General features: G+C 38.4%; 1 protein-coding gene across 6 annotated transcripts in view; it reads left to right on the top strand.

Annotated features, from left to right (window-relative positions):
* LOC149081365 (uncharacterized) overlaps positions 1-27,796 on the top strand; it is a 138,934-nt gene that overhangs the window by 86,220 nt on the left and 24,918 nt on the right. For 5 of the 6 annotated variants that reach the window (XM_089238176.1, XM_089238177.1, XM_089238175.1 and 2 more), the window contains 4 exons: positions 900-987; positions 8,738-8,974; positions 26,507-26,602; positions 26,689-26,811. In XM_089238176.1, coding sequence (XP_089094302.1) covers positions 900-987; positions 8,738-8,974; positions 26,507-26,602; positions 26,689-26,811 — 544 coding nt within the window. Of the gene's footprint in view, positions 1-899; positions 988-4,779; positions 4,940-8,737; positions 8,975-26,506; positions 26,603-26,688; positions 26,812-27,796 lie in introns of those variants that run through there. The other variant, XM_089238182.1, reaches the window with a different exon arrangement.

The raw sequence follows: 27,796 nt of genomic DNA, 5'->3' as shown, positions 1-27,796 counted from the left end.
TAGTAAATTTAGTGTAAAAAAAGTAATAATGAGAATTGTCTGGGGTCCCATCCTTATGGGGGGGGGGGGGAAATGGTAACAAAAGTCCACTTCAGAAGAACGAGCTATTTCGGATTACCTACCGAATAAATATGGCTCAGGAAAATAATACTCACTGAATTTAAATGGATTAAAAATTAAGCAGGAAAAAAAAAAAAAATGCACAGTATTGTGTTCCTTGAGATTTGCGATTTATCAAAAACGTGGGGATTTGATGAATTTTAATCCGATTTAGGCATTTTCCTAGAAAACTAAATCTTCCTGCTCAACCCTTTTAGACCCGAACATTCACTTTTTGAAATTTTCGAAACGTTTTGGCATTTTCGATTCACAAAAAGTTCCTGGAAAACATCGATTGTCGGAGCAAAAAATCTTCATTTTTTGAACTTTTTTTTTTCAATTTTTTTTTGTTAAAAAAATACTTCACTTCGTTGAGTATTTTTCAGCCAAGATAATGCAAAATATATACTCATTTTCACATACAATTTTTTTCCAGAATTTTATCGTTAAATTTAATGCAATAAATCATACTTTTCCCCGGAGGCTCTTTGTCCTAAAGAGCCATCTTGAAAACCTCCTGAAAGTGCTGCCCTCTGATAAAAGCCCTTAAAGTTCATTTTCCACCATGTTTCTAACTCAAAACTTACACAACTCTTTAAGCCATGGGCTTAACTCTCTGAGATCAAAACAAAAAAAAAATTCACACACATTTGTGGCAACATTGTCTGAAAGGGTTGAATAACAAAAACATGAATCTCGTTAATACTTTTTGTTATTAATGTTATCAGTAGAAATATTTGGTGCAATTTAATGGTTATTAATTTGGTTAATTATTTTTTTTCCTCCTTGTTATTCAATAGCAATAAATCCGAAGAATCGAGCCGATTCCCGAAATTGGATGAATGTGCCCATTTCCATTACGATAACGTCGAGCTTGGACTCATCGAGGTAAGATTTGGAGTCAAATGACGTAAAATGTGTCTTAATAAATGTGTTACAGTGTATATCAGGAATCCTAAACGGCATTCTCTCCGCTGTAGGGAGGTTTATAGCAGTGTTCCCCAAAGTAGGGATTAGTAGCTCCGGTTACAATGTGGAATCCTATTAGGTTGTTCAAGAAAGGGGACGATACAAGAGAAAACTTTGGAAAACTATAGAGACAGTAGCAGGTGTATTTAATGCCCACGGGCCAAATGTGGCCCTCGCCATGGCCAGCTAATTAATTTTAAGAAATACCTATAACAAAATCGCTAACGGCGCTGTGCATCTGAAAAATTAGCAGGGTTGTCTTAACAAGGTGTCAAAGGTTACAGAAGAACTAATTGAAAAGTAAGAAGCTGAAGAAAATTGAAAAACTAATTTCAAGAACAAATGAAAAACATAATTTCGATATACAGGGTGATTATAATTAAAGTTCCCGTATTCCGAGTAGTTTTTCCTCAAAAAACTGCTTATCTGAATGCAGCCAAATTTTTAGGACACACACGTAGTAATTAAGACCATGGGAGAGAAATTCGTGAAATAAAAAAAAAAATTCAATTTTTAACCACCAGGCTAAAAGTGGCGCTTCCAATACAGCTGCTACATGTAACGATGTATTTACCCGTTGGCGATTATAAAAAAAATATACATGGCGCCCAATGGACTGTCTCACGTCAGCACATCGAACTTCGACTAGGGATCAACAGCCTATTCCCCGGTCAAAGCCTGAAACATTTCTGAAAATCGGACTTTAGTGGGAATTCTCGGTCGATTCGCGAATTGGTATGACTTGGAACGCAACACGTACCTTATAATTTCGCATCAGTAATGCTGAGGCGGTTATTAACAAATAGAACCAAAGTTTCTCATAAATTAGCTTACAAGGATCCTCGCTGAGTACAGCCTCAGCATTATGTGTGTGATCTAAGTTTTTGTTCACCAAATAAATCTGGTTATTATTGACATTAAAATCCACCATATCCTGGCAAACTTGTGATAAAATGTACCTAAAGTTGAGAATTTTTGGTTATTTGAATACCGTTACTAGATGGCGCTCTTCACATGATAAGTTTCAGGATAATATTTAACAGTATTCATTTTCATGTGCTTCCAGATCTTGCAATTTTTATTATAGTACGTAGGTTCCTAACCGGTAGTCCACGCTGGTGTCAGGGGTCCATGCGCTTGCACAAGAAAAAATGATTAACTCTCTATTTTTATATTAAATGCTGGAAATATTCTGTGGCCATCAGGTTGAAGGGGCCCCATGGCTTCCATTTTATTGGTCCAAGGGGTACGGAAGCAAAAGGTTAAGAACTCCTGTCATAATGCATTTTATTAAGCGTCAAGGTTCTTAACTTTTTGCTCGTGCTTCACAGACCTTTCGGGTCGATGAGACAGATGCGAGGGACATCCTCTCTCAATCAGTTGGAGGCCATCTCTTCATGGAATATCAGTATATTACGATAAAATAAAAATAGTAAGTTTGTTCACCAACAATCTCACGGACCACCTTGAAACGTCTCCAAGGATTTCTAAGGGGTCTGTGGACCCCTGGTTTAGATCGACCATTCAAAAAATGAACCATTTGGCTCTGTTAGCGGACTGGAAACTGACTTTGGCGATACTTTGCGGAAATGTTTCGACCAAACCTGCCTCCCTCGTTTCTGTTTCTGATCTGAAAATAGTGAATTGGAGCCAAATTGGTTTCATTTTTTATCGGATTAATGACTGAATGTGTATGCGATTGAGTGACCTAGTGAGAGGGCAAGTTATCGACTGATGGAGCGAGCGATTGAGTAAGGGAATTTATGAAAGATGCACTCACTCATTCACTTGATCACTTATACGGTCAGTCAGCCACTCACTTGGTCGCTCATACGGTCATTCACTCGATCACTTATAAGGTCAGTCAGCCACTCACTTTGTCGCTCATACGGTCATTCACTCGATCACTCATACTGTCATTCACTTATTCACTCATATGGTCATTCACTTACTCACTCATATGGTCACTCACTTAATCACTCATATGGCCACTCACCCATTCACTTGGTCACTAATACGGTCAATCACTCACTCACTTGGTCGCTCATACTGTCATTCACTCACTCGGTTACTCATAGGGGTACTCCTCTAATCACTCATACGACCCCTCATTTAATCACTCATATGGTCACTCACGCACTCGTACGGCCATTCACTCACTCACTCGGTAACTCATCTGATCACTCATACGACCCCTCATTTAACCACTCATATGGTCACTCACTTGGTTATTCACTCACTCACTCTCTCTCACGGTCATTTACTCACTCACTCACTAATACAGTCACTCTCATCCATCCACTCACTTGGTCCGGTCCGGAGTGAAACGAGGGTGGCGAAATATCAGGGGCGAAACGTCCGGAAGGAGCGAAGAGTGCCAGGGGCGGAACGTCCCAGGGATGAAACGTCCGACGCTAACGCGTCCGTGGTACATAATTTAACTGTACGGCCGAGTAGTATAGGCGGGAAGCAAGTAGACTCTTCCGTCAAAACTTCGAGTACACACATTAAGTTCCAAGAAGTATTTATAGCCTTTTTCTCTACGTTACTGATTCCCAACGTGGGCTCCTGGGGGGCGATGGAATGTTCCAGGATGGGGCGGTAGAAGCTACGGATATAATATAGGATTCTATGGGTTAGATTGCGTTGGGGGGCGATGGGAAAAATAAAAATTTCTGAAGAAGGGGGCGTTGGGACAAAAAAAAGGTTGGGAAACTATGCTCTACATCAGCGGTTCTCAAACTTTTTTGACACGCGGAGCCCTTTCTGATCTACAATTTCTATGGCGGAGCTCCGTAGGCCTTATTTTTAATTTTTTTATTTATTCATCAAAGTTACTGATTTATTTTTATTATTTAAAATATTTATAATTTTGTTCTTCAAATTTAGTGTTTTTTTTTTTCATCGAGCTGCCGCGTAGCCCCTAGGGCTCCGCGGATCACCGGTTGAGAACCGCTGCTCTACATGATGCTCATAGTGAAAGAAGAGATGATGTTAAATTTTTAAACATTCATCTATGGTTATTCTTTGTTATTGTTCACGTATTGTAAAACAACTGGAGTCGGATGAGGAATTTATAGAATATCAAAACGCGAAATAATTTACCCTAATGTTGATTGTGGTCCAGAGTCGAACCAGCCTATACTACTCGGCCGGTCGTTGATACTTTCAATGAGTGAATTATCAACAAACATTACGTGGCTGGACGCATTCACACTGCTATTCTAACCATCTAGTAATGTTCACACACCCGTAGCCCCTGGGATGTTAAAAGTTAAAAAAAAAAAAGCTCTCAAAACCATTGTTATTCGACTAATTCGTGAATAAAAAAAACCTCTCAAGCATGATAATAATAACTGTTATCATCGTGACATTTCCCCCCGCCCCCTCCCTTTTCGAGAGAAAGTATTTGGTGAATATACTTTCGAATAGGGTTTCCGTCTCGTGCTGGGTGACATGTTAACGCACAGGGAACTTATTACCGAGCCTCTACAAACGTTGTACGCTCGTGTCTTTTCGCTCGGGGCGTTTAAGTTTTTTTGCTTTCCCATTCCACTCACTGAGCACTGTAACCATCATCTATCTCTTCCCCGTGATATGAGGGGGGGGGGAAACATAGAGGACTTTCGCTCTTTTTTAATACTTTCTTGGAATAGAATGTGCCAGGGACGCGCACACATGCTCTGTTACTGCTTACTTTCATTCTTAGTCTGAAGCATTTGCTCCCATTTCGCCAGGTGTAGACGCTGCGTGAGATGGCTTTTGTCGTGGTGTCGTGACTCTCGAAAAACGTGGATTTTGTATTTGTTTTTTGTTTCGCTTTTTGGATATGACAGGTTATGTGCATTCAATGGACTATCGTCACCTTTAGGTAATTATGATCGACTTTAAACATTTTTGAAGGGTGTTTAGGTGCGTGTACTGAGTAGTAGTTCAAGTGGTGTCGTGACCCCTCAAGTCGATTTTTCTTTTTAAAAAATGGATCTGAAATAATATTTCATTCAATTGCTAATCAAATGCGTTTTTTTTTGGCAATCGGTAAAAATTCAGAATTACTGGGAGAAATAATTCCAGAACTCATGGAAATGTTGCATCAAAAAAATAATTCCAGAATTGAACGAAATTATCACACAGAATTGATGGAATAATTGAATAATACAGAATTGATGGAATAATTGAATAATACAGAATTGATGGAATAATTGAATAATACAGAATTGATGGAATAATTGAATAATACAGAATTGATGGAATAATTGAATAATACAGAATTGATGGAATAATTGAATAATACAGAATTGATGGAATAATTGAATAATACAGAATTGATGGAATAATTGAATAATACAGAATTGATGGAATAATTGAATAATACAGAATTGATGGAATAATTGAATAATACAGAATTGATGGAATAATTGAATAATACAGAATTGATGGAATAATTGAATAATACAGAATTGATGGAATAATTGAATAATACAGAATTGATGGAATAATTGAATAATACAGAATTGATGGAATAATTGAATAATACAGAATTGATGGAATAATTGAATAATACAGAATTGATGAACGAAATAATTCCCGAGAATTGATGAACGAAATAATTCCCGAGAATTGATGAACGAAATAATTCCCGAGAATTGATGAACGAAATAATTCCCGAGAATTGATGAAAGAAATTTTTCCGGAATTGATGAAAGAAATTTTTCCGGAATTGATGAAAGAAGTTTTTCCGGAATTGATGAAAGAAATTTTTCCAGAATTGAAAGAAATAGTTCCAGAATTGATGAAACAACTAAGTCCCCAGAATTGATGAAAGAAATAATTGCTCAGAATTGATGAAAAAGAGATAATTGCTCAGAACTGATGAAAAAGAGATAATTGCCCAGAATCGATAAAATAAATAATTGCCCAGAATTGATGAAAGAAATAATTCCCCAAAATTGATGAAAGAAATAATTGCCCAGAATTTATGAAAGAAATAATTCCCCAAAATTGATGAAAGAAATAATTCCCCAAAATTGATGAAAGAAATAATTCCCCAAAATTGATGAACGAAATAATTCCCCAAAATTGATGAACGAAATAATTCCGGAAGGGATGAAAAGAATAATAATTATTTAAAGAAATAGTTTCAGAATTGATGAAACAATTAAGTCCCCAGAATTGACGAACGAAATAATTCCGGAATTGATGAAAGGAATACAGTCGAAACCCGTTATAACGAATACCGTTATAGCGAAAAAAAATTCGTTTCAACGAACACTTTTCTAATCCCCTCCCAGATAAGTTTACATGGGAACATTGCAAAAACCTGTGTGGAAGTCCTTATTAACGAAATTTCGTTAAAACGAAGTGATTTCTCCTTTCTCTTGGAGTTCGTCATAACGGGATTCGACGGTAATTCCAGAATATTGACGAAACAAATAATTCCCCACAGAATTGACGAAGGAAGTAATTCTTCCGAAATGAAAGAAAAAAATTAATCATAATTGTAGGGTAAATGCATGGAACAGGAAAAATTTTAAACGTGCTTATTTCAGATTGCTGTTTTTTAGCTCATCCGTAAGAATAAAAACCTGCAGAGCGCCAAAAATTCTTGAATTTTGTTGAAATGTTCACCCGACATGTGCTAGTAAAATAAACCTCGAACTTGCATATTTGACAATTCGTTAAAATTTTATGAATTTTTCAAGTTAAAAAAAATATATGTGTATGCATAAATTTCAAAAACATCTTAAATCATCATCAAAACATCTCAATATTTCCCATTAGTCAATTTTTATTCAGTCAATTTGCCCATGGGCCCCCTCCTCCTCGACCATATTTTCTTCTTGTGGACCCCCGGCTCATCCAGAACACCTCACCCAAGAGAGAGGAGCTTTTCTACTCATTGAATTGAATTTAGTCTCAACACTAAATACGAATAAAAATTTTATAAATAAGGCTGATCTCCGGGTTCTTGGGTAATAGGGAGCAGCATGACCCTCACATCCTGGAGCAGGGTATCTAGGCTGGGATCATTTACGGGGGGGCCCCTCTGTCAGACTTTCCACGGGCCCTCCCTTCCATGATAAATTTATAGCGTGAAAAGCAAAAAATTGATGAGAATTTCCCCCGGCCTAGTCAGCCCCACCCTTGTAGGGGCGATAGAGGCAGTTATTTCTCCTATCTGGAGATTCTCGTCACAGCCTCGCCACAGAGAACAACAGGCCTACAACGATACAATTATTCAATAATTACACTTAACTGATAGAAAAATTGATGATTAGTAGCATTACACAGAAACAAACTTCGCGTCAGGTTCACAATGCGTACACGCACGATTCAACAGCATGTTCCTATTCGTTAGAAGTTCCGCAGAGGAATGTAAATGAGGTGCATGTGTGTTTTAGTAGTCATTTCTCCTAAAAGCCGAATTATATTTGAAAAATGGTCTGTCCCGTAAACGGGTCGATCCAGTCTATCTACATAATAAATCGCGCTTCGTGATATGTCACCCCCGGATCCGCGTTCGTCGATCTTCTTTCCTCTTGGGAGGGGGGGGGGGGCGGAATGCAGGGCAGTCTCAACATCACGAGTCCTCGGGAAAAGTGATGTTCTGTAGCCTGACATTTAGAAGAAAGTTACAACTTGCATGTTTTTATACTTAATTGCGGAAATCATGTGCGGTATTAGATATCCTGATGTAGGCCCAAGTCTCCAATGGGTATTAGGTGCCCCGGGTCATGCCCGTATGAGCCCATGCATTAAGATGATCCGGGTTCTATAGGCTCTGAAGAGTATTCGGATTTTTTTTCCCACCACATATTTCACACTAAAATGCTCTAATCCTTTACACGCCTTTGTGGTACCCATAACCACCGTTTTTGCTCTCCTGCCACTTGATTTTCACCCGTGGTCCTCTTACAATATCCCAGGACCACAAAAGGGCCATATGGCCCCAGGTTGAGAACGATTGGTATAGGCTATATGTTGTTAGATCATGAAAACCAAGAAGCAAAGTGGGTTAGATGAAAAAAATCAGTTGGAATTATTTTTGGACTGTTATTATTGCTGCCCTTAGGGGTGTTCGGGCAGGGTGCTGTCGCAACCCCCTCAATGACCTGGCGTGGCTCTTCTTTCACTTGATTTTCACCCGTGGGTCCAACCACTTGAGTGATGCCCGGCACAGTGCCAGAGCACTTGAGCGGCCTGCGTGAAACATTTTCAGATCACTTCTGTGATCCTCGGCACATCTACAGATCAATTAAATCTCCCGTGGTACAGTTCGACATCACTCAAGTGGCCCGCGGCAGATTGAAAGATCACTTATGCTACCCGCGGCGCATTTACAAATCACTTAGGTGACCCACGACATATTAACAGATCACTTAAACGTTGCGTGACACAGTTTTAGAGCAATTAAGTGTCCCGCAGTGCTGTTCCACACCCCTCAAGTGGCCCACAGCACGTTCACACATGACTTGATTGCTCCCGGCACATTTTCAGATCACTTCAGTGACCCGCGGCACAGTTCCAAAGGACGTAAGGGACAGATAATCAAGTTCAGCCGACCATTGCGTTCGATTTGAATGCTTTATTATGCATCGAATTTTACCAATTTCTTTGCAAAAACTATTTAATTTACCATTCTTATATACATTTCGTTCATTTTCGGTAGGTGTCTCTGTGTGAAGAAACACCGGAACCGACATCCAAAGCTCCCTTGAACGATTCGACGAGCAACGAAATGTGGTTCTGCGCGAGGGTCAACAGCAACGGCCGTAGCTGGGACGTTAAGAGGTCCCTGGACAACTTCCAGATGCTGGATCATCAGCTCCACAAATGCGTCTTCGAGCGGAAGTTCAGCGGCCTGGTGGACATAACGGATGCTGTGCAACAGCCGACGTTGGACGAGGTAAAAAAAATTTAATTGATCTATATAATTTTTCTTTTACTATTTATATTGCAATTACAGTACCAATCTCGGATATGCTGTGTGTGTGGTATCCTTATTGCAATATAAAATTGAGCTTCCCCCTAATGCATTTATAAATGTGCGAGGAAACATTATATTCATCCGTTTGATATACATATAAATACCTTGCTGTAATTTTCAATAAACGTCTTTCGTTCGCCTATCATTATTCTGAAGTAATTAAAAAAACCGAACTAGCCAGAGGTGGCTCATAGCAAAATTTCCAGGCGTGCTGCGGCCCGTTCTATCAACACAACAGTCATTTTGTATAAATTGATCGTATGCCCTACATCACTGGTTCTCTCTCTGAGTCTACGTACGGCCCGGTCTAGAATAGCTTACTCGTTCATAAGATAATAATTGATAAACAGCCAATTACATTTTAATTGCGAGATAATTATGATTAATTAATTAAAACCCCTTTAATTGATTAATTAATTTAAACCCTTAAAATTATTTAATTTCAACCATTTTAATTAATTGATTAAATAATTTAAATCACTTTAATTAGTTAAAACCATTTTAATGAATTGAATCCATTATTATCTTAGGAGTGATGTAAAACCTTTTTTTCGGTAATGTATTAATAACGTGCAGAAGTCATAACATAAGCAGAGCGTTTCATCAGCAACTGCAGTAAACATTCTCTTTGCTTAGGTGCCGGATACTGAGGCTGTTTGAGCACCCCAATAATTTCCCCAATTAATATTGGGGGCTGACCCCCAATGATTAATTAATATACAATGCAAAGTACCACTCCCTCTTCTGCATAAGGGTTTCAGCCCGTATATACGGGACAAATGACAACTTTCAGCCCCCTCAATGTTTTCTTCAATTCGGTGCCCCCACCCCCTCTGTCTCATTAGAAAATTCAATTGATCGCAAGTCAAACGAAACGTCTTAATATCCAATTTTATAGACTAAATTTCGCAAAGTGTGTACAAAAATAAGTTTTCATTAAATTTATTTGTGCTGACATCGACGCAACACTTTTTTAATAACTTCGAAACACTTTTCGGTATAGTCACGATAGATGCTTGTGTTAAATTGTGTAACTCGATAAATTTCAAAACTTTGATCGCGATTTTTCTACTCTAAAACTTAAACTTTTCTCTATTTTTTAACAAAAATTTAGATTTGTGAACCTATCATTTGGACAAACGAAAACTCTCGCAACGTAATTCACTGCGTTTTTGCAAAGAAAACAGTATTAGAGTTATCACACGTAGTTATGTTGAACCTTGATGACCGATTCAAAACACGCTATTTTCTGTATACAGTAGGTGCTTCACTGATTAGCCGCTGATATTCGCCACGCATGTGTAAAATATTCCGTTCATTTCTGAGAAGTTATACTAAATCAATGCAATAGGACTGCTAGAGGTTTTTACCGCTGGCCATAAATAATGGCCAACGGTAAAAACCAACGAGTCCAATGGTCGAAAGGGGTTTTATATTGCCCGGAAATTCCCAATCACTCATAATTATTATCCTTTGAAGTCATGCGGCTTGGTCACTGCCTAGTGTGTACACTACCCTACATTACTTTACGCAGCTCCTGCCTGGATACATGCTAGAAATCCTAATATTATTGCTCTAGAACGTTTCCGAAACGTAACACTTAGAAGTTTTGCCAGGTCCCTCCGGTTCATCAGAAATAGGAATACCAAGATTATAATAATCATGGATTATGCCGAAAGGCTCTCCAGAAACTGCTTAGATTCTCTACGCAATCTCTGACTATGAACATCTTTGCGAAAGCACCAATTATAATAGCATTGATACTTTTAGACTTAAAAAGCCTAAAAATTTTCTCGAGATGTCCAGATCCAATATTCTGACGTGTACTTGTATTAGATGGCTGATTCTGTCCATTCTTGTACTGTCAGAATTGATGTACTGCATATGTCATTATAAATACTTCATGACTCTTACACATATTATATTCCCCTATTTAACCTAAAGTTGAGTATTATTCACCATTATTATTTTTATCTGCATTATCATATCCATATAGCAGTAATTGCATCTCCATAACCTTACTCACCGTATGGTGAGTTTATTATCATTTATTCATATTCCGTCATATTATCACGTATAATTAGTTAGCATCAATTATCATCAATATATGATATCTATCAGTTCCTGTGGAGAGAGGTGGCTGTTAATTCCCGGGGTACTTCCAGCTACATTTCGAAATTTTTCATCACATGGTGTGAGAGGAGTCTTAAATTGTCATCATTCCCTATTCTCTTGTACCAACCATGGCGTCAATGCCCAACTGCATTTAATTGGCAGAGCGACGATGAAGAGAGTACGAGCTGTTAAACTCTCATCTACGGCACCCCGATATACGAGTGAAGGTTCAAAGATCATTCCAATATGGCTTTTTTTAAATGATCCTGGCTGTAAGGGGCATTCCACGTGGACGCTGTATCTCAGGGGTTTTCCAAGGATGATGTTGAGAAAACAACTCATACTTATAGTGTGTAAGTGAATCGAATGTTTTTCTGTGAAGAGGTCCGTATCCCTCATTTTATCGATAGAAAAGGTCCACGACCTTTGTTTTATCTACACAAGGAATTCACGTACTTCGTTTCATCCATTCGAGGGATCCACGACGTTCACTATATTAATACAGGGGGGTCTGTGGCTTACATTTTATCGATACAAGGAAAAGTGTGCGACCTTAACATTTTATCTTTACAAAAAATTCCATATCGTTCTACTACTTGAAATGAATTACAGATGGCGTACGCGAATATGTAATCTAGTTTGTTTTTTTAAATTCATTTCATTATTTTCCTGACAGGGTTTGCTCGTACTCTATTATATATTTTTTTTTTTTCCTCCTTTATCCTAAATCCTCTATTTCTGATTTGGTCCGACTTGCGCAAGTCTGCGTTTGATTGATGTCATTTGATTTTTTAATGAAATAAAACTGAAAGAAAAGCGGAATTGCATGTTTCGCTTGCGCATTCAACTGCGCGTCTTCGTAAATTGAGTTATGCTAAACTCCGTAAGATGTCTGCAATACAGACATAGTTATTTGAAAAAAAAAAATACCTTAAATAACCGGTAACAATTTATAAAGAATTGCACTTTTGCTTCTAAGTACATTCAGTGAAGAAATTTGCGATCGATATCAACAAATATACAGTGATAGCAGAAATGTGACAGAGCGTCATTAATGAGTGACTCACTCACTATGTATAATTTGTCTATGAATTGTTTGTCGTGTCGGTGAACTGCGTGGCGGTGAATTTTGAGAGCCGTGTGAATTGCGTGGCGATGAATTGTTGTTGGTGGAATTTCCGCACACACGCCTCTTTGGCAATGGAAACACTTTTTCCTGTGCTGTTCCTCATTTGTTGTCCTCTCTGTACACTAGCTCATGATTCTGGCTTGTCTTTGGACACCTTATCTTCCTGGAAATGTCTACATTTATTTTGGAGACACCTTGCATTGTATAATTACGCAGGATCAAAAGCTATTCTGAGTCACGTGACCTGTTTACGACCAATCGAACCAGTTTTAAAATGATTATCAAAACTCGGGTCTTTGGGGTTGACAGATTCTACACTCATCAGGGGAGGGAGCCAAAAAAAGAAGCAAATCTCTGCTACAAGCAATCAGTTCTCAAGTGTGTGTGTACCCCGTAGAGATATGTCACGTGACTCATTTACCTGCCTCCAGCGTCGACGACAGTGTGTGTGTGCCTGTCATCATCATCAGTATCCAGCAGCACAGCCTCCCTGCCATTCTTCTTGTCGTTAGCGTCGTGACTCACCGCTCAGATAAGCAGCAAAAAGTGATGTCGCTACTGCTGTTCCATCCACTATACACACACACACCGACAGGAGTAGCTGAATCGTCCCTCTCCCTCCATGCTTATTAATAGATACCTCAGCTACACACTCAGCTTTTGTTTTCAGTGTCGGAACCGATGGATGAATGTCCCCCTCTTCTAAATTTTTTTGTTAGCTGACGAATTGTTGTATTTTTTTTTGTCTTCGTCAAGTTCTTAACGTTTGTGTCACGTGTCCCGTTTTTTATTTGTCCCTTGAAATTCTATTAACAGTAACGTGGAGATCAGCTGTTGAGCATCAGCCTCTTCGATGCCTGGAATCTCTTCCACATAGGGAAGATTATAAGTGAGTCGCTCACATACAGATGGCCATCACGTAAGCTCATCTCCACCAAAAAAAAAAAAAGGGAATAGAATTTTGAAAATTTGGCATAAGTCCAGAGGATTTACTGTCTTAATTTTCAGGGACACCGGTGGTTAAATCCTCTGTCATTACGAATGCTTGTGTCACCATTTTGGAAGTCTGCCGCTGCCTACAAGAGTCTGGTTCTGTTCTTAATTCCAGATAATGGCTTAATAGACCAAAACAGCATTTGTGTGCTATATTCCCTTTTTAGTCCCATGAAATAATTTTTATGTTCTCTATGTATCCTTGAAACTAGAATCTACAGAACCCTTGAAGCAATATCCGTGTTCCAGGCGCGGATCCAAGACGATGAGTTGGGAGGGACGAATCGTGTGAGTTCTGTGGTTCATCCCGTATTTTACGGGACAGACAAATTTTTCCACATCATTCGGCTCTTGGGAGGGGCAATCGTTCCTATTTCCCCACATTAGATCCATGCCCGAGCGAAAGCAGTCATCTTCTGCCGTGAATGAAGCGGAGTCGGACATCTTCAGATTCGAATGGAGTGAAAACAGACAACTTCAGCTGCGAAGGGAGTTAAGGCAGACATGCTCAGTTGAGAATAGAGCGAAGACAGACATCTTTAACTGCGAATGAAGCCGAAGCAGGTATCTTCAGCTGCAAATGAAGCAAAGGGAGATATCTTCAGCTACGAATGGAGCGAATTCAGACATCATCAGCTCTTTCACTGTGAGTGGAGACAGGCATTTTCAGTTCTTCAGCTGCGAATGCAAACGTCTTTCGTTTTTCGGTGGTAAATGAAGCCGAGGTAGAAACATCTTCAGCTGCGAATAAAGCCGAGGTAGGCGGATCTAGGGTGATTTGATTATTAATGGTATTGTTTTTCAATCGGAACAGAAAACAAGCACAGTCTCTAGTTGACAACGAAATCTTAGCAATGCAAATTTCGCGTGTCATATTTCCTGCAAACGAGAGCTAAACTGAGGTGTCAAAATTTCAGTGCGATTCATATTTATTTGAAGAATTATCATATAATTTAAATTAATTAATTTTATCATAATTTAAATTAATTAATTTTATAATTTAAATTAATTAATTTTATCATAATTTAAATTAATTAATTTTATTATAATTTAAATTTATTAATTTTATCATAATTTAAATTTTTCTAAATAATCAGTCAACATGTAATTCTTTTTCTTTCTCGCACCCCGCAAAAATACACTCCCGCACCCCCGGTAAAAAACCACTGCTCTCTGTATAAGGGTACGACTTAGGCCCCTTTCACACGGAGCGGATGCGGATGCGGGTCCGCATACCCTTTCAAACGAGCACTGAAGATGCGGACGAATCGCCCGCATCTTTAGTTCGAAATTCGTGCATAAAAACTGTTTTTTCGCAATTTTTGTAATTATTTTTCTCCTTCACCCCTGATTCAGTGCCCATAGGCAGCCTAGAGGCATTCTTTGGTGGTTTTTATCATTGAGCCTAAAGATGCCTCCATTCCGATCCTCACAAGTAGTCGATGGGAGAAAATATCTTAAAATATTTTCAAAAAATTTTGAAAAAAAATCTGTCTTTTCGGAAAAATATGAAAGAAAATTCCAAAAACATCCAATGTTCGAAAAATCCAATCCGAAAATATCCAAAACATTCGATGTTCCAAAAAAAAAAAAAAAAATTCAGCAAATATCAAAGAATTTGCAAGTATAAAAAAAAGGAGGGGTTGGGACTTTCAAAATGTCTGTGCTTAGAAATATTCACATCACGATTCTGTCTTAGGCCGGGATTACACTATAAAAGTTTTGTAAAAGCTCTTTGATAAAACGTGAAAAATTCAACCATTAAAATCACCGGTTGCATTTGCTTGAATGCAACCGATGCGCCTATTGGTTGAATTTTTCAACTTTTATAAAAGATCTTTTACAAAACTTTATAGTATAATCCCGGCCTCAAGTACGGATTACACTATAAAAATTTTATAATAATTATTTTAAAAAAGCAACTAATAAATTTATCGGTTGCACTTGCAATTTATTAGTTGCTTTTTTCAAGTTTTATAAAATAACTTTCATAAACCTTTTAGAGTGAAATCCCATCCTTAGATTAGTCACTTCTGAAATATAAAATTTCATTTTTTTAAGTTTATAGACTAAATATTGAGTAAAATATACTTGTAGGTATTGAGGGAACCACCAAAAATATTCAAGCGCTAGGGTCTTCAAACGTCTTAATCCGGCCCTGAGTGAACACCGTACGTGGATAACGTTGTTTAATAAAAGTTGTTTTTAAAATTTAAAAAAATTAACAGATTAAAAATTTAAAAAAATAACAAATATTTAAAATAATATTTCAGATATTTATATTTTTAAATAATTTTAAAAATTTAAAAATTAAAATTTTTAAATTAAATTTAAAAGTTATTAAAGTATTTAGTCAATTAAATATTCGTAATGAACAGAACGGCTTATAATTTTGGTCCCGTCAGTGGCCGTTGTTGGCAGGTTTTATTGTATAAAATTGTGAAATATGGACAAAAGGCAGTTGAAGTTGCTATATCTCAATCTCAGAAGGAAACGAAGGGATACACGTATGTAGGTACATTATATTAATGAGCAGGGACCATCATATGGTGTTTTTAAGGGTATTTATGGCAAATAATTAAAAAAATTCCGTGCAAAATCACCTTCAAAAAGTAGCCAAAGATGCGGACGAATTCGCTCCGCATCCGCATCGTCTGAATAGCCGCGAATAAACCTATTGTCAAAACTTCTATGTGCGGATGCGGAGCCCGCACTTAGGTTTTGACACATGCGGACGACGTCCGGACCCGCATGAACATTTCCTAGGTGCGGAGATTTTTCGGCTCGTCTGAAAGGCGCAGTATATTCCAATTGTTAAAACTTCTTCCGGACCCGCATCCGCTCCGTGTGAAAGGGCCCTTAAACATCCTGAATAGATTTTATGAAGATATGCCGCCATCTAGTGAAAGGAAAATAAATAAATTTGAACAGAATGTGACTCATAAAATTTATTTAGTTTTGATATCATTGAATTAATATTCAAATTTAATGGCTATAAAATTGATTATTAAATAAAATGCATGTTCTAGGTACGTAAAAAAATAAAAAAACAAACTTGTAAATATTCAAATAGGCAAAAAATGTTTGAAAGTTTCTGACTTTTCAATAATATTGTCCTTACTTAGGGTTACATTGTTTAATTTAGAGTTTGGCGACGTTTTTTACAAGCGCATAGACCATGCATCCCGTTTATACGGGGTATAATCACTTCCTTCCCCTCTAAGATGTCATGGTTAACTTCTTGTTTTCATTAAAAAAAAGTACGAAGCATAAAAAACCGGAATTCCACATTATACAAATCAAGTCAAAAGTGACGTGGAAGTTAACATTTATTACTCGAAGTCAGCATACGTGGTTCTAGGAATTACCTGCAAAACTGTGATCTAGGAATCTGGTCTCAAAGAATCAGTGGTAAAAAATTGGGAAATGATCTCAGAGAGAATCAGTGGCAGAAAATCCGGAAATAGTCTCAGAGATTACATGGCCTAGGAATCCGGAACATGGTCTCTGAGATCCCATTGCTTTGAACTACCTGGGTAACTGTGCATGGCCTAGAAATCATTTTGAAAATGATAATGGTGTAGAATTAATTTGGAGAATGTCCGTGGTGGTCCAGTAATCACTTGGAGAACGCCCATGTCCCAGGAATTCCAAGGGGTATATCTCAGGTCTGGAAATTATCTGGAGATTGTCTCTGGTCTAGGAATCACCAGAAAAAGATCCCTGGTCTTGGAATTATCTGGAAAATGTCTATGACACAGAAATCGACAGGAAAATGTTCATGATCCAAGAATAACTTGGAGAATGTCCATGGTCTAGGAATTGCGCTTCTCCTACAGCAGTGTTTTCAAACCATTTCAGTATCACGGATACCTTGGAGCAAGGTGCCATTAAATTTGCCACTTTTGCAATGGAAGTAAATTAAGATGATCCCTCGAACCCTCTCCCAAAAATATTTACTGATCCCTGAGGGCCAGCGGACTACAGGTTGGAAAAACAATAGCCTACGGAATGTCCGTGTTCTAGGAATCGCCCACAGAATGTACGTGGTCTAAGAATCACTTGGAGAATGTCTATAGTCTGAGAATCTGAGTCCGGTTTACGGAAACAGCCCCGCCGTTTTGCCCCCGGATGGGGCCCAAATTAGTGGGTGAGTGACCGTAGGAGTGATCGAGTGAATGAGTGACCATATGAGTGAGTGACCGTAAGAGTGGCCAAGTGAGTGGAAGAGTGAGTGATTGAGTGACAGTATGAGTGATCCAGTGAATGGGCAAACGAACGAATAACTGGATGATTGAGCAATTCGGTGACGATGTGAGTGATCAGATGAGTGACAATGTGAATGACCGAGTAACAATGCGATTGAGTGATGGAGTGAGTAGGTGAGTTACCGACTGAGTGAGCGATTGAGCGAATCAGCGACCGCATGAGTGACCAAGTGAGACGGTGAGTTATTGACAGAGCGAGCGACTGAATGACTTCTCGTATGAAAGACTCATCACTCGCTCACCTACACACTCTCACTCGTATGGTCACTCACCACACTCACGTGGCCCGATTTTCGAATGATTTCAAAACGCAAGTAACAAATCCATTTCCCACTAAAACATCAACCATCTTCTCGACGGAAATTCCTTTCTGCGGAAATGTTGAACATGAAGCCCATAATATTGAAAAACATCGAAAAAAAAACTTGGGGAGATCGCACGAAACCCTTCTCATGAATGAATCGAAGATGACGTCACTGGACTCCCACGTCCACGCGCGTGTAAGTTTTTTATTCCCCCTGTGACAACGTCACCCATCGGCAAGCGTGGCCACCCCCGCATCCTTTGGCAATTCTCCCGCTTGTATTCCTCCCCTCATAAAATCCCATCGCGGAGCCTCTCCTATCCTCCCTAGATCATTTTGAGTTTAATGTATGTATGCCCATAGATGTCCTTACCTCCCTCACCAACAACGCGTTTTCCCGATCCCGGACGGAAAAATCCGTCGCCATCTCTTTCTCATACAAACACAAGGGAACGAACCTGTGTCCAGTGCGTGTGTATCGTGCTCAACTCGACTCTCTGTTGCAGTGCAAACCCCTAACAATTTCCCAATAGCTGTTACCAAGAAATACGTATAGTTGTGCCCCCCCCCCCCCCGTATCCCCATGGTAGATTATTATTCTTATCCCTGAGTTTGTTATCCAGAATGGATGGCGATTGGATATCAATTCCTGGTAAGTGAATTTTCAGATTTTAGTCGATCTCGAATGAGCCTACCAGCTACTAATAATTATTCATTCGATGTCCAAGAAGAAGGCTATTCTCGGTCCCTGGCACATACTGGCACGTGGTGTTTAGTTGCATACAGGGTGTCCGCCAAGTCAGGGCCGTCCTTATAAGCAACGCGGCCCGGTTGACAAGCCAAAAATAGTTATTTAGAATCTCAAAATTCATTTAGCGCGAATACATTAATTAAGGGATAAAAAATATATAGAAAAAAAAATGAAGAAATTAAATTTTCTTTCAGTCTTCGTGAGATAAAAGTTATAATTATTGTGAAATGTGAAATCCTACTCTGGTAAGTCATTTGCTAAAGACACAATATTTTTAAATGCAATATTTATCGAGATATTAAATCTGTATGTATAAAATTGATTTTCTGTGTGCGTGTATGTGCTCTATACAAATCCACAATTTTAGATCGATCGTCGCCATATTTTGCATACATCCAAACGGTTCCCGACTTGAACGATAGGCTATTTTAAAAGTTTGTCAGAGATGGGCAAAAAACTGTCGAGCAATAATGGTTTTTGAGCCTCAACAATCACTTTCGGAATGTTTACTTTGGTTACCAGACTTTCATATGCCTTTACAATGGCTTGTCAGTTCCTTAATCCAGTCAGTAATTAAATAAAGAAACCACACACACACACAGAGGTGTAAAATAAATGATTTTGCAACTGACCACTGTGTTGGCAAGTTTTCATTGGCTCGAAACGTGCCGTTTTCAGCGGATTGTACACAAACAGAATGAGAACAACCATTTTATTTATTTTTTATTCATAATAAATAATAAGTTTATTTGTTGACATCCTATGTTGACAATTACACAGAATCTTTACAATTTTGAATTTTGTGAACTACACCCTCATACATTTGCGATAAATGTTCGAAACTTCAAAGTCATATATTTCTGTTGATAGTTTTTCCAAATCACTTCTAAGGGCCGCCAGGAGTTCCACAATACTTTGAAGGGGGGGGGGGGGGGTTGAAAACACTTTGTCGTGAAAACGGGATACAGTTAAGAATTTTCAAGCGGTTAGGTGAGAGTTAACCACTCCCACATTCGAAAAACTTTAAGATGTACAGTCCCCACAGGAAAAGTATAACTACGAAAAACTTATATATCATTTTTTAACTATTTGAAAATTTAAAAGTTTTTTTTTGTTTTTTTCAGATACATATTTCATATAGAAATTCATTTTTGGTACATGAAATTTGGATTTTAATTGAATAAAATCTAAAATCGTGTAATTCTATTAGTGATCATTCGATTCATATTTGTTTCTTTTCCTCTCACTAGATGTCCATTTACCTTCAACACCTACACCACTAATATAGTTGTTGGAAATATAACCCTGGCATAATTAACCAAAGTATAAAGTCATATATATCCTTATCCCTTTGTCTTTCCAACCGCTGGTGATAGAGAAACATACTTTCAATTATGGAAGTATCCAAATAACGTCCCCATTTCGAATATGCCATGCCCTGTACTAGGAGCCGAATCCGCATATGTACTGAGATACAAAATTTTATTTTTGGTTCCCCCACCCCTCCTTTACTTTCCAATTGTAAAGTTTTTCCCCCTGTATGTTTTGCAAGCCCCGCTCAAAAAAGAGAAGAAAAAAGTAATTTAATATAAAATTTAAGTGCAATATTAGCCGAGATATTTCAGTTCAAAAATCTCTAAACATGATTAAAACAACAGTACATTCAGTAGTAAGTTGCAAACTCAAAAAAAAAAAAAATCGAAATCTACTTTTGTAGTTGCAGTTCATTAAAGCTCTTCCACATTCTGAAACGTTCCCCTTTACCCAATATTTCTCAAATTTTTTGTCACCCGTTGCTCCCTTGCCCAATTCGTGGTTCCCTAGAATAGTTCAGTAGATATTTTCAATTAGAAAATAACCATTTCAAAGCCTAGGTAAGAACGAACAAACAATCAATATCTCGAGCTACTCCCCCAGGAGCCGTGACGTACAAACACTGTCTCAACCAGCACCTCCTAGTCATAGAAGGTCTCTGCAGTGTTTGCCGTAAACGTCATTCAGAACTACATAGCAAGTTTGACGCATTTTGAAACACAGCATCCTATTTCGTTTCTTCTTATTTTGGCGTAAAATAGTCCTGATTGGCTCACAAAAACCGCATAGTGATTGGATGTGGGGGCATAGAAATCGCCAATTCCGATCATTTCTTTTCCTCACAACGATGATACTACTACTTCACCAAACACCAACTCTGGCCATTTCGCTATATTGCAATTTACTGCCATTAGTGAGATGGGTTGGAAGTGAAGGAGCTGTCTATCGTTGGTCTCCTCGAGTTCGTTAGGGGAAATATCTTAACTATATCCTCCTTTAGGTTCGAACCCGGGACCCTGACAACAACCTTCGAGATGGTAGACGAGCATCTTACCACCATGCCACTCGGGCATCTAGATGATATCGCACAACGATGATACTGGCACGAACAGGAATTTTTTCCCTGAATATTCTTAGGGAAAATGGACTACTTACTGACGACGCAAGCAGACTGCGGAGGCCTTCTATTTCTAGGAGGTGCTGGCCCAACACACCTTCTAAAGCAGAAGGTGTTGGTCTGCTTCAGAAGGTGTTGGAAGGCCTCACACGCTGCTTTTTCCATTTTCCCTAAGAATATTCAAGGGAGAGAAATTCCCTTAGATCTTAGAGAACTGGAGATTGCATAAAACATTAAAATGTGTATTTCAGTACATATATATATATTACATTACCAAACTCCAACTCTGGCCATATCGCTATTGCCATTAATGAGATGGGTTGGACATGAAGGCGATGTGTATCGGTGGTCGCTTCAAGTTCGTTAGGGAAAATATCTTGTATATATTCTCCCTCGGGTTCGAACCCGGGACCGTGGCAGCAACTTTCACGGTGGTAGACGAGCATCTTATTACCACGACACTTGGGTGCTCAGACATATATTGTCTCTAGAAAATAAATGACAATCAAAAATGGGCACGTTATTTTAAACGCTCAATGGTTGAAAATATGTTTGTATAACTAACGCTTCAGAGGCATGGGCCCCCACAAGGGCGGGTCTGACAAGGCTCTAATATAAGTTGTTAAATTTGAAGCCCAGGACAATTCTAATCATTTTTTTGCATTTTCACGCTATAAATTAACTATAGAAGGGTCCGTGAAGAAGTCTGACCGGGGGACCCACAAAAGAACCCAGCCTAGGGGCCCTGCTCCAGGATGGGGGGGGGCATGGATATACACTTTATTGCTAAAAGTATGCCCGTCCTTTTGGAAGTCCTCGAATTCCTAGAAACAATGCTTGGCACTGTAGGAAATGTGAATGTGTGTGACGTTCTGAAATTTTGGTCATGTGAACTCTATGCTTGTTCTCACAATTTCCAGTGAAAATTTAGTAACGAGTGCGTTTAAGTGATCGACAAAATGTGAAATTAGGAAAAAAAAAAGGTTTTTGATCAACCCTGGGGTGAGAAAAAAAAACAGAAATAATTTGTAATTTTTTCACAACATATTGCACCAACTTCGTGCGATACTTGTATACAATTTCGTGGGAACAGCATGTATATTCGCGAAGATATAAATTGTTTTCCATAAAAGTTCCAATTTACATCACATTTTCTTTTGCTTATAGCATTTGGAGTTTCCAGCAAATTTTTGTGGAAAAAATTCATAGAAAAATTGACATCACACATGGCACCCTGTGTAGGGCTTTAGAATGTGACAATTCATTATTCAATAAGATATGAGCATTTTTAGTAAATGATTATTAATCGCGCATGCGCAGAAGTTAAATATATATTTTATTTTTTCATAATTTGGTTGCCAGATATTTGGTGCATTTAATGTAAAAATTCTAGTTGAGTGTCGTGCAAATTCCGAAATGATATCGAAGTTACTTGCTAAGAGTACCCGGAAAAGATAAGGGATTTTTCTTTCTCCACAAATTGCTGTTTTGATTATTTCATTATTATCTCAAAAATAAGCCCACACCTTTATGCGAATCAGCGAAGACGTATCTGATGCTATATAAGGCCGGGATTACACTATAAAAGTTTCATAAAAGTTCATTTATAAAACTTGAAAAATGCAACCGATAAGATAATCAGTTACATTTGAGCGAATGTAACCAATATTAATATTGGTTGATTTTTCGAGTTTTTTAAAAGATCTTTTATCAAACTTTTATAGTGTAATACCGGCCTAAAGCCTATTATAAAACTTGAAAAATGCAGCCAATGAGATCAACGATTACATTTTCTAGAATGTAACCAATAACCTTATTGGTTAGATTTTTTAAGTTTTATAAAATGGATTTTATCAAACTTTTATAGTGTAATACCGGCCTTAGGCAAGGATTACACTATCAAAGTTTTCTAAAAGTCCTTTTATAAAACTTGAAAAATTCAACCAATAAAATTATCAGTTGAATTTGCTCGAATGTAACCTATGAGCTTTATTGGTTGAATTTTTCGAGATTTATAAAAGGGATTTTATCAAACTCTTATAGTGTAATACCGGCCAAAGAGAAATGCTTGAACATAATACAATTGGATCGTGTCGAAATGAAGAAACTGAATGAAATAATCAAACGACAGAAAACTATCGAAATACCAATTTGTGTGAAAAATCTATCTATCTTCTATATATATAAAATTGATTTTCTGTGTGTCTGTGTGTCTGTGTGTGTGTATGTTCTCTATACAAATCTACAATTTTAGATCGATCGTCGCCAAATTTTGCATATATACCAAATGGGACCCGACTTGAACGATAGGCTAATTTAAAATTTCGTCAGCCTAGGACAAATGCCCCAAATGGGCAAAAAACTGCCCGGCAACAATAGTTTTTGGGCCTCAACAATCACTTTCCGAACGTTTACTTTGGTTACCGTGGTTCCCTAGCAATGCGTTTCAGACGTGTATACGCCTTTACAACGGTTTGTCACTTCTTTAATCCTGTTAGTATATGTATAATAGTTTATGCCTTTATAATGGTTTGCCACATTTTCAATATACTCTCAGTAATGAGGCTTTTTGAATAGACGTCATAATCATCATCAGCATCGCTTTGAAAGTCAGGAAAAGGGTGATCCTCATAGAAATCAGTGCTAAAATTTTCGATTTAACTGCATAAATACGGAAATTTAGTGGGGGGGGGGGTTCCTGCCACATCAATAATTTTAAAAATTAAATTGAATGAAATTAAATTGATTTTTGAAATATTGAATTCGCTTGGAGATACGAAGCCCAGAAAATTAAGTATGAAGTAATTAGCCGGATCTACTTTTGAGTTGGATATCCATGCAATATCATTGATTTCAACTTTTTATTTATATCTCCTCAAGCATGAAAATTAATGTCTCCTTATTGTCTTTTGATATTTATTTGCATAAATTCACATAGTTTAGGATGTTTTTAAAATTAGTTATGGGCCCCGTAAAGTGCATCGAAAAAATTTCACAGCTATAATTAAGCATTTTTGGAAGCTGAAACCGGCAGAGATGGATAACTTGAAGTTCAGGGGGAGGGAATCGAAATACCTAGCACCCATCAAAAAAAAAGGGGGAGGGGACTATTCATTTCTACGTTTCTTTAAATTTAGATTTGTTTATTTCATGAGTCGCGGAGGACGTCGCCATATTGGTTATCTTTAGACACGGTTTGCATGTCCCTCAAAGAAAGAGGGAGATATCACGTGGTTCATAAAGCCTCATTGAAGAAAACCCGGGCGACGCCGGGTATTATAGCTAGTCTTTTATAAACCAGGTACTGCCAGCCTCCCAGCTCTCTTACAACTCACGATATCGCGTATATCTTTCTGAATTTTCACGACATTCAACTGGAATTTTTATATTGCGTTTCATTATATATCCAACAACCAAATTATGAAAAATGGGTGTTCTTCCTGTGCATAAGCGCAATTGAAATTTTTTTACTAAAAATACTCATACGTCATCGAATAAGGAATTATGGAATTCTAAATTTCTATACGTGGTATGTCATGCAGTATCTCATGCATAGTGCCAGATGAATATAAGATGTTCAAATTAGGGGGCCCTGGACAGATGCCCCCCCCCCCACTCACCCATGTAGAAATCTAACCCTTTGCGGGGTGGTGGTGGTGGGGGGGGGGGACAGTGTTCCGGGTGCATTTGAACCAGACGTTTAGTTTAGACTTTACACCTACAGTACAAGTTTCAGTAAGTCGGCAAACAGACCTCTTCGGCTTTCACATGAGGGTAGCCCTCGAAGACACAAATTTAGCTCCAGTCTTTACTTTCAGTCAGTTTCTTCCTGAGCACTGATGGTGTAGACGTCCCATAAAGTGCACCGTAGGTGTATACGAAACTTCTGGTTTAATTCCGTCTGCACCAGCCTTTATGTTCCAGTAGCACCTAACGAAAATGTTACTTCCAGGCTTAAGGCCACTACAAACTACTGTGACGTGGCAGGGATCCCACGTCACGTCAGAGTAGTGTGTAGACGTCCTTTAAACTTTGACGTTCAACATTGGCCTTCGGAAAGAAGAATTTAGACATACAGATAATTTATTTTGGCTTTGAATCTAGTCACATGGCCAATGTCAGACATGTAAGGCTTTGAGGACCATTGCAATTGACATTATAGATACCTACACGCTACCTCCGTGGATATTATCATGGGTTTTAAATTCTGAAATTACGAAAGTTACAAAGTCAGACATTACCTTATTGATATCAAAAGTCCATAATGCTCTCTTATGGCCACGAGGATCGATGAAGAAATGCACTCTTTCTTTAATCTCATTACCCCCTTCAACGTTCCCCTTCTCCACAGAAATGATTTACGTTCCACGTCCCCTTACTACCAAGAAACGTGTACGTATACGTATCCTTTTTTACACATAAAGGCAATATGCAAATCAGCCGAGAGAGTCATTTACCATATGCGCCTCCCAACCATTCTCTCCCCAATGTTTGGTGTGTGTGTGTGTGTGTAGGTACCTCTCGCGTGAGTCACAGCATGGTGTGCTTCCCTTCTCCCGCGATCTAATCTAAATGGAACAGCGTATGAGTACGTTTACAATACAAGGGATCCAAATTTTCGTGATTACATCAGGTTCCGGTACGCCGTCGTGGTACCATCAAAGGCAACTTAGATAGGACATATCCTCTCTTCTCCACGGCCATTTGTCAAAAGGAACGTGACGGGTTTTTTTATTTTACTTTTTTCACTTTTCGGTCGTCCTTTTGTTTGGATAAACTGAATTCACTTTTAGGATTTTATTCAGGATTTATGGGATTTTCTTTCGGTCGTGGTGGCGGGGATCGAGCCGCGGGCCATTAGCAAAGATGAAAGAAAGCTCTTGTTGTCATTGGTTTCAAGAAAGTTACGTTCAATCTTCGACAGAGGATCGTGTTGCTTTATAATGTATTGTGTATTTTGTATACGGCTATTGTATTTATCGTGTGTCCTACTCGTGACGAAATTGAAAGGCAAATGTGATTCGGACGGGTTTTTCGTGGTCTTTTAATTTGAATGATTATTCAATATTTTTCAGCTTCTCTTTGTTCTCAGGGTGTCGCCTTTACGTGGGTTCAACATCCAGGATACGCCTAACACTAGTGTTATTGTCTCCATTATAACATTTGCTGTTGTCTCGTTTTTGTATTCTGCACAAAATGCGTTTTGAGAATGTTAAACATGATTTTAGTGATGATTGCTGTTGTCTTATAAAATAAGCTATGCAAAAACTGCGAAGGGACAAATTTCCCCGTTATTTTTCCTTATTTTGCGAGAAATTTCCATATTTTGCTATAAAGTATGAACCGCGTACCAACGAAATACCGAAAAAAAACCTCTGACCCGTAAAGAGTTAAGACCGCATTTATATAAGATACCCTAAGACAACCTTTGGTTATATATGATATCATTTTTCTTTCAAGGATGGGGTTCGAAGAATGTTGAAAGAATACTTGGAGAGATTCTCGCAACTGGCCGGAAGCCTGATAAACTGCGGGCCGGTGCTCAATTGGCTTGAGGTAGGATTCGCACATTTGGACTAGCATAAACTGTTGTTGTTATAACTCCATCTATGTATTCATGTCTAATTCACCTATATTTGCAGCTGGACAACAGAGGGTACCGTCTAATTGTGACGGATGAAGCAGCGATCAACACTCCTGCCGTTGCGGCTGCTTATGTCATCAAGCGCTACGCGGCTCAAGCCAATGATGAAATACCGTTAGAGGTAAAATCCTATGTCATTGATATTCAAATACAAGGGGCGCAATGCCCAAACAATAGGCTAAATGCCCAACTGAGTGGCTGAGAAAAATATCACCATATATTGAATACAAAAATCAGAGAAAGGTTTGGAAAAAGGACAGCATAAATGAGGGTAAAAACAATAAAATGTCGTCCGTTACTTAGTGCTGTTTTTCCCTTTTTCCTCTGCTTTTGAAATCAAATATGTCAGCGAATATTGCACTTGGAAAGATGGAATTTTTTGTTGTTGTCCACAGAAGAAACAGGGCAACAACTTTCTAATTGAAAGTTAGAGGACAAGGGGACAGTATAAAAATTTAGATTATCTATTTTGTGACACTGTACTCTTACTCCCAAAACTGGTGCGGGGTAGTTTTTTAACACCTTTTAAGTATTTTTTTAAATTAGAATCATAACTGTACGACGGATGGTTGATGAGATAAAGGCCGCATTAGTACTTACAGGACACCCTGTATAGGCCTTGAGCCACTCGGGTGATTTGAGAGCCTGAAGTGATCTTGGAAATGTTCTTCGAATCGCTGAAATCATCTAGAAATGTGCTAAAAACCACTCAAGTGATTTATAAAAACGCCACGGTTCGCTTAAGTGAACTGTAAATGTGTCGCGGGCCGCTGAAGTCCCCTGGAAGCGTGTCGCGATCACCTCGAGTAATTTGCTGAATTGAGGCCGAGAACTGTCACGTGCCACTCAAATGATTTGGAAATATGCCGTTGGCAGCTTGAATTATCTGAAAATGTAGCGTGAGCCACTGAATAATCTGGAAATGTGCCACGGGACATTCAAGTGATTTGATAATCTTTAGTGGGCAACTGGAGTGGTTCGGTTATTTGTCGTGGGCCGCATTGAGCATGTATGAATTAGATTGTCTGTATACAATTGTGAAATTGGAGCTCCTTGGAATTCTAGGCTGACTCATCCGCGATCTGTGTAGGGCGTCAGTATTACAT

The sequence above is a fragment of the Pholcus phalangioides genome, unplaced genomic scaffold, assembly GCF_987345545.1.
Source record: "Pholcus phalangioides strain wild (caught in Gottingen) unplaced genomic scaffold, Ppha-v1.0 ptg000010l_1, whole genome shotgun sequence".
NCBI classification, from domain to species: domain Eukaryota; kingdom Metazoa; phylum Arthropoda; class Arachnida; order Araneae; family Pholcidae; genus Pholcus; species Pholcus phalangioides.
The sequence above is the reverse complement of the archived record's forward strand: the minus strand, read 5'-3'. Positions and strand labels throughout refer to the sequence as shown.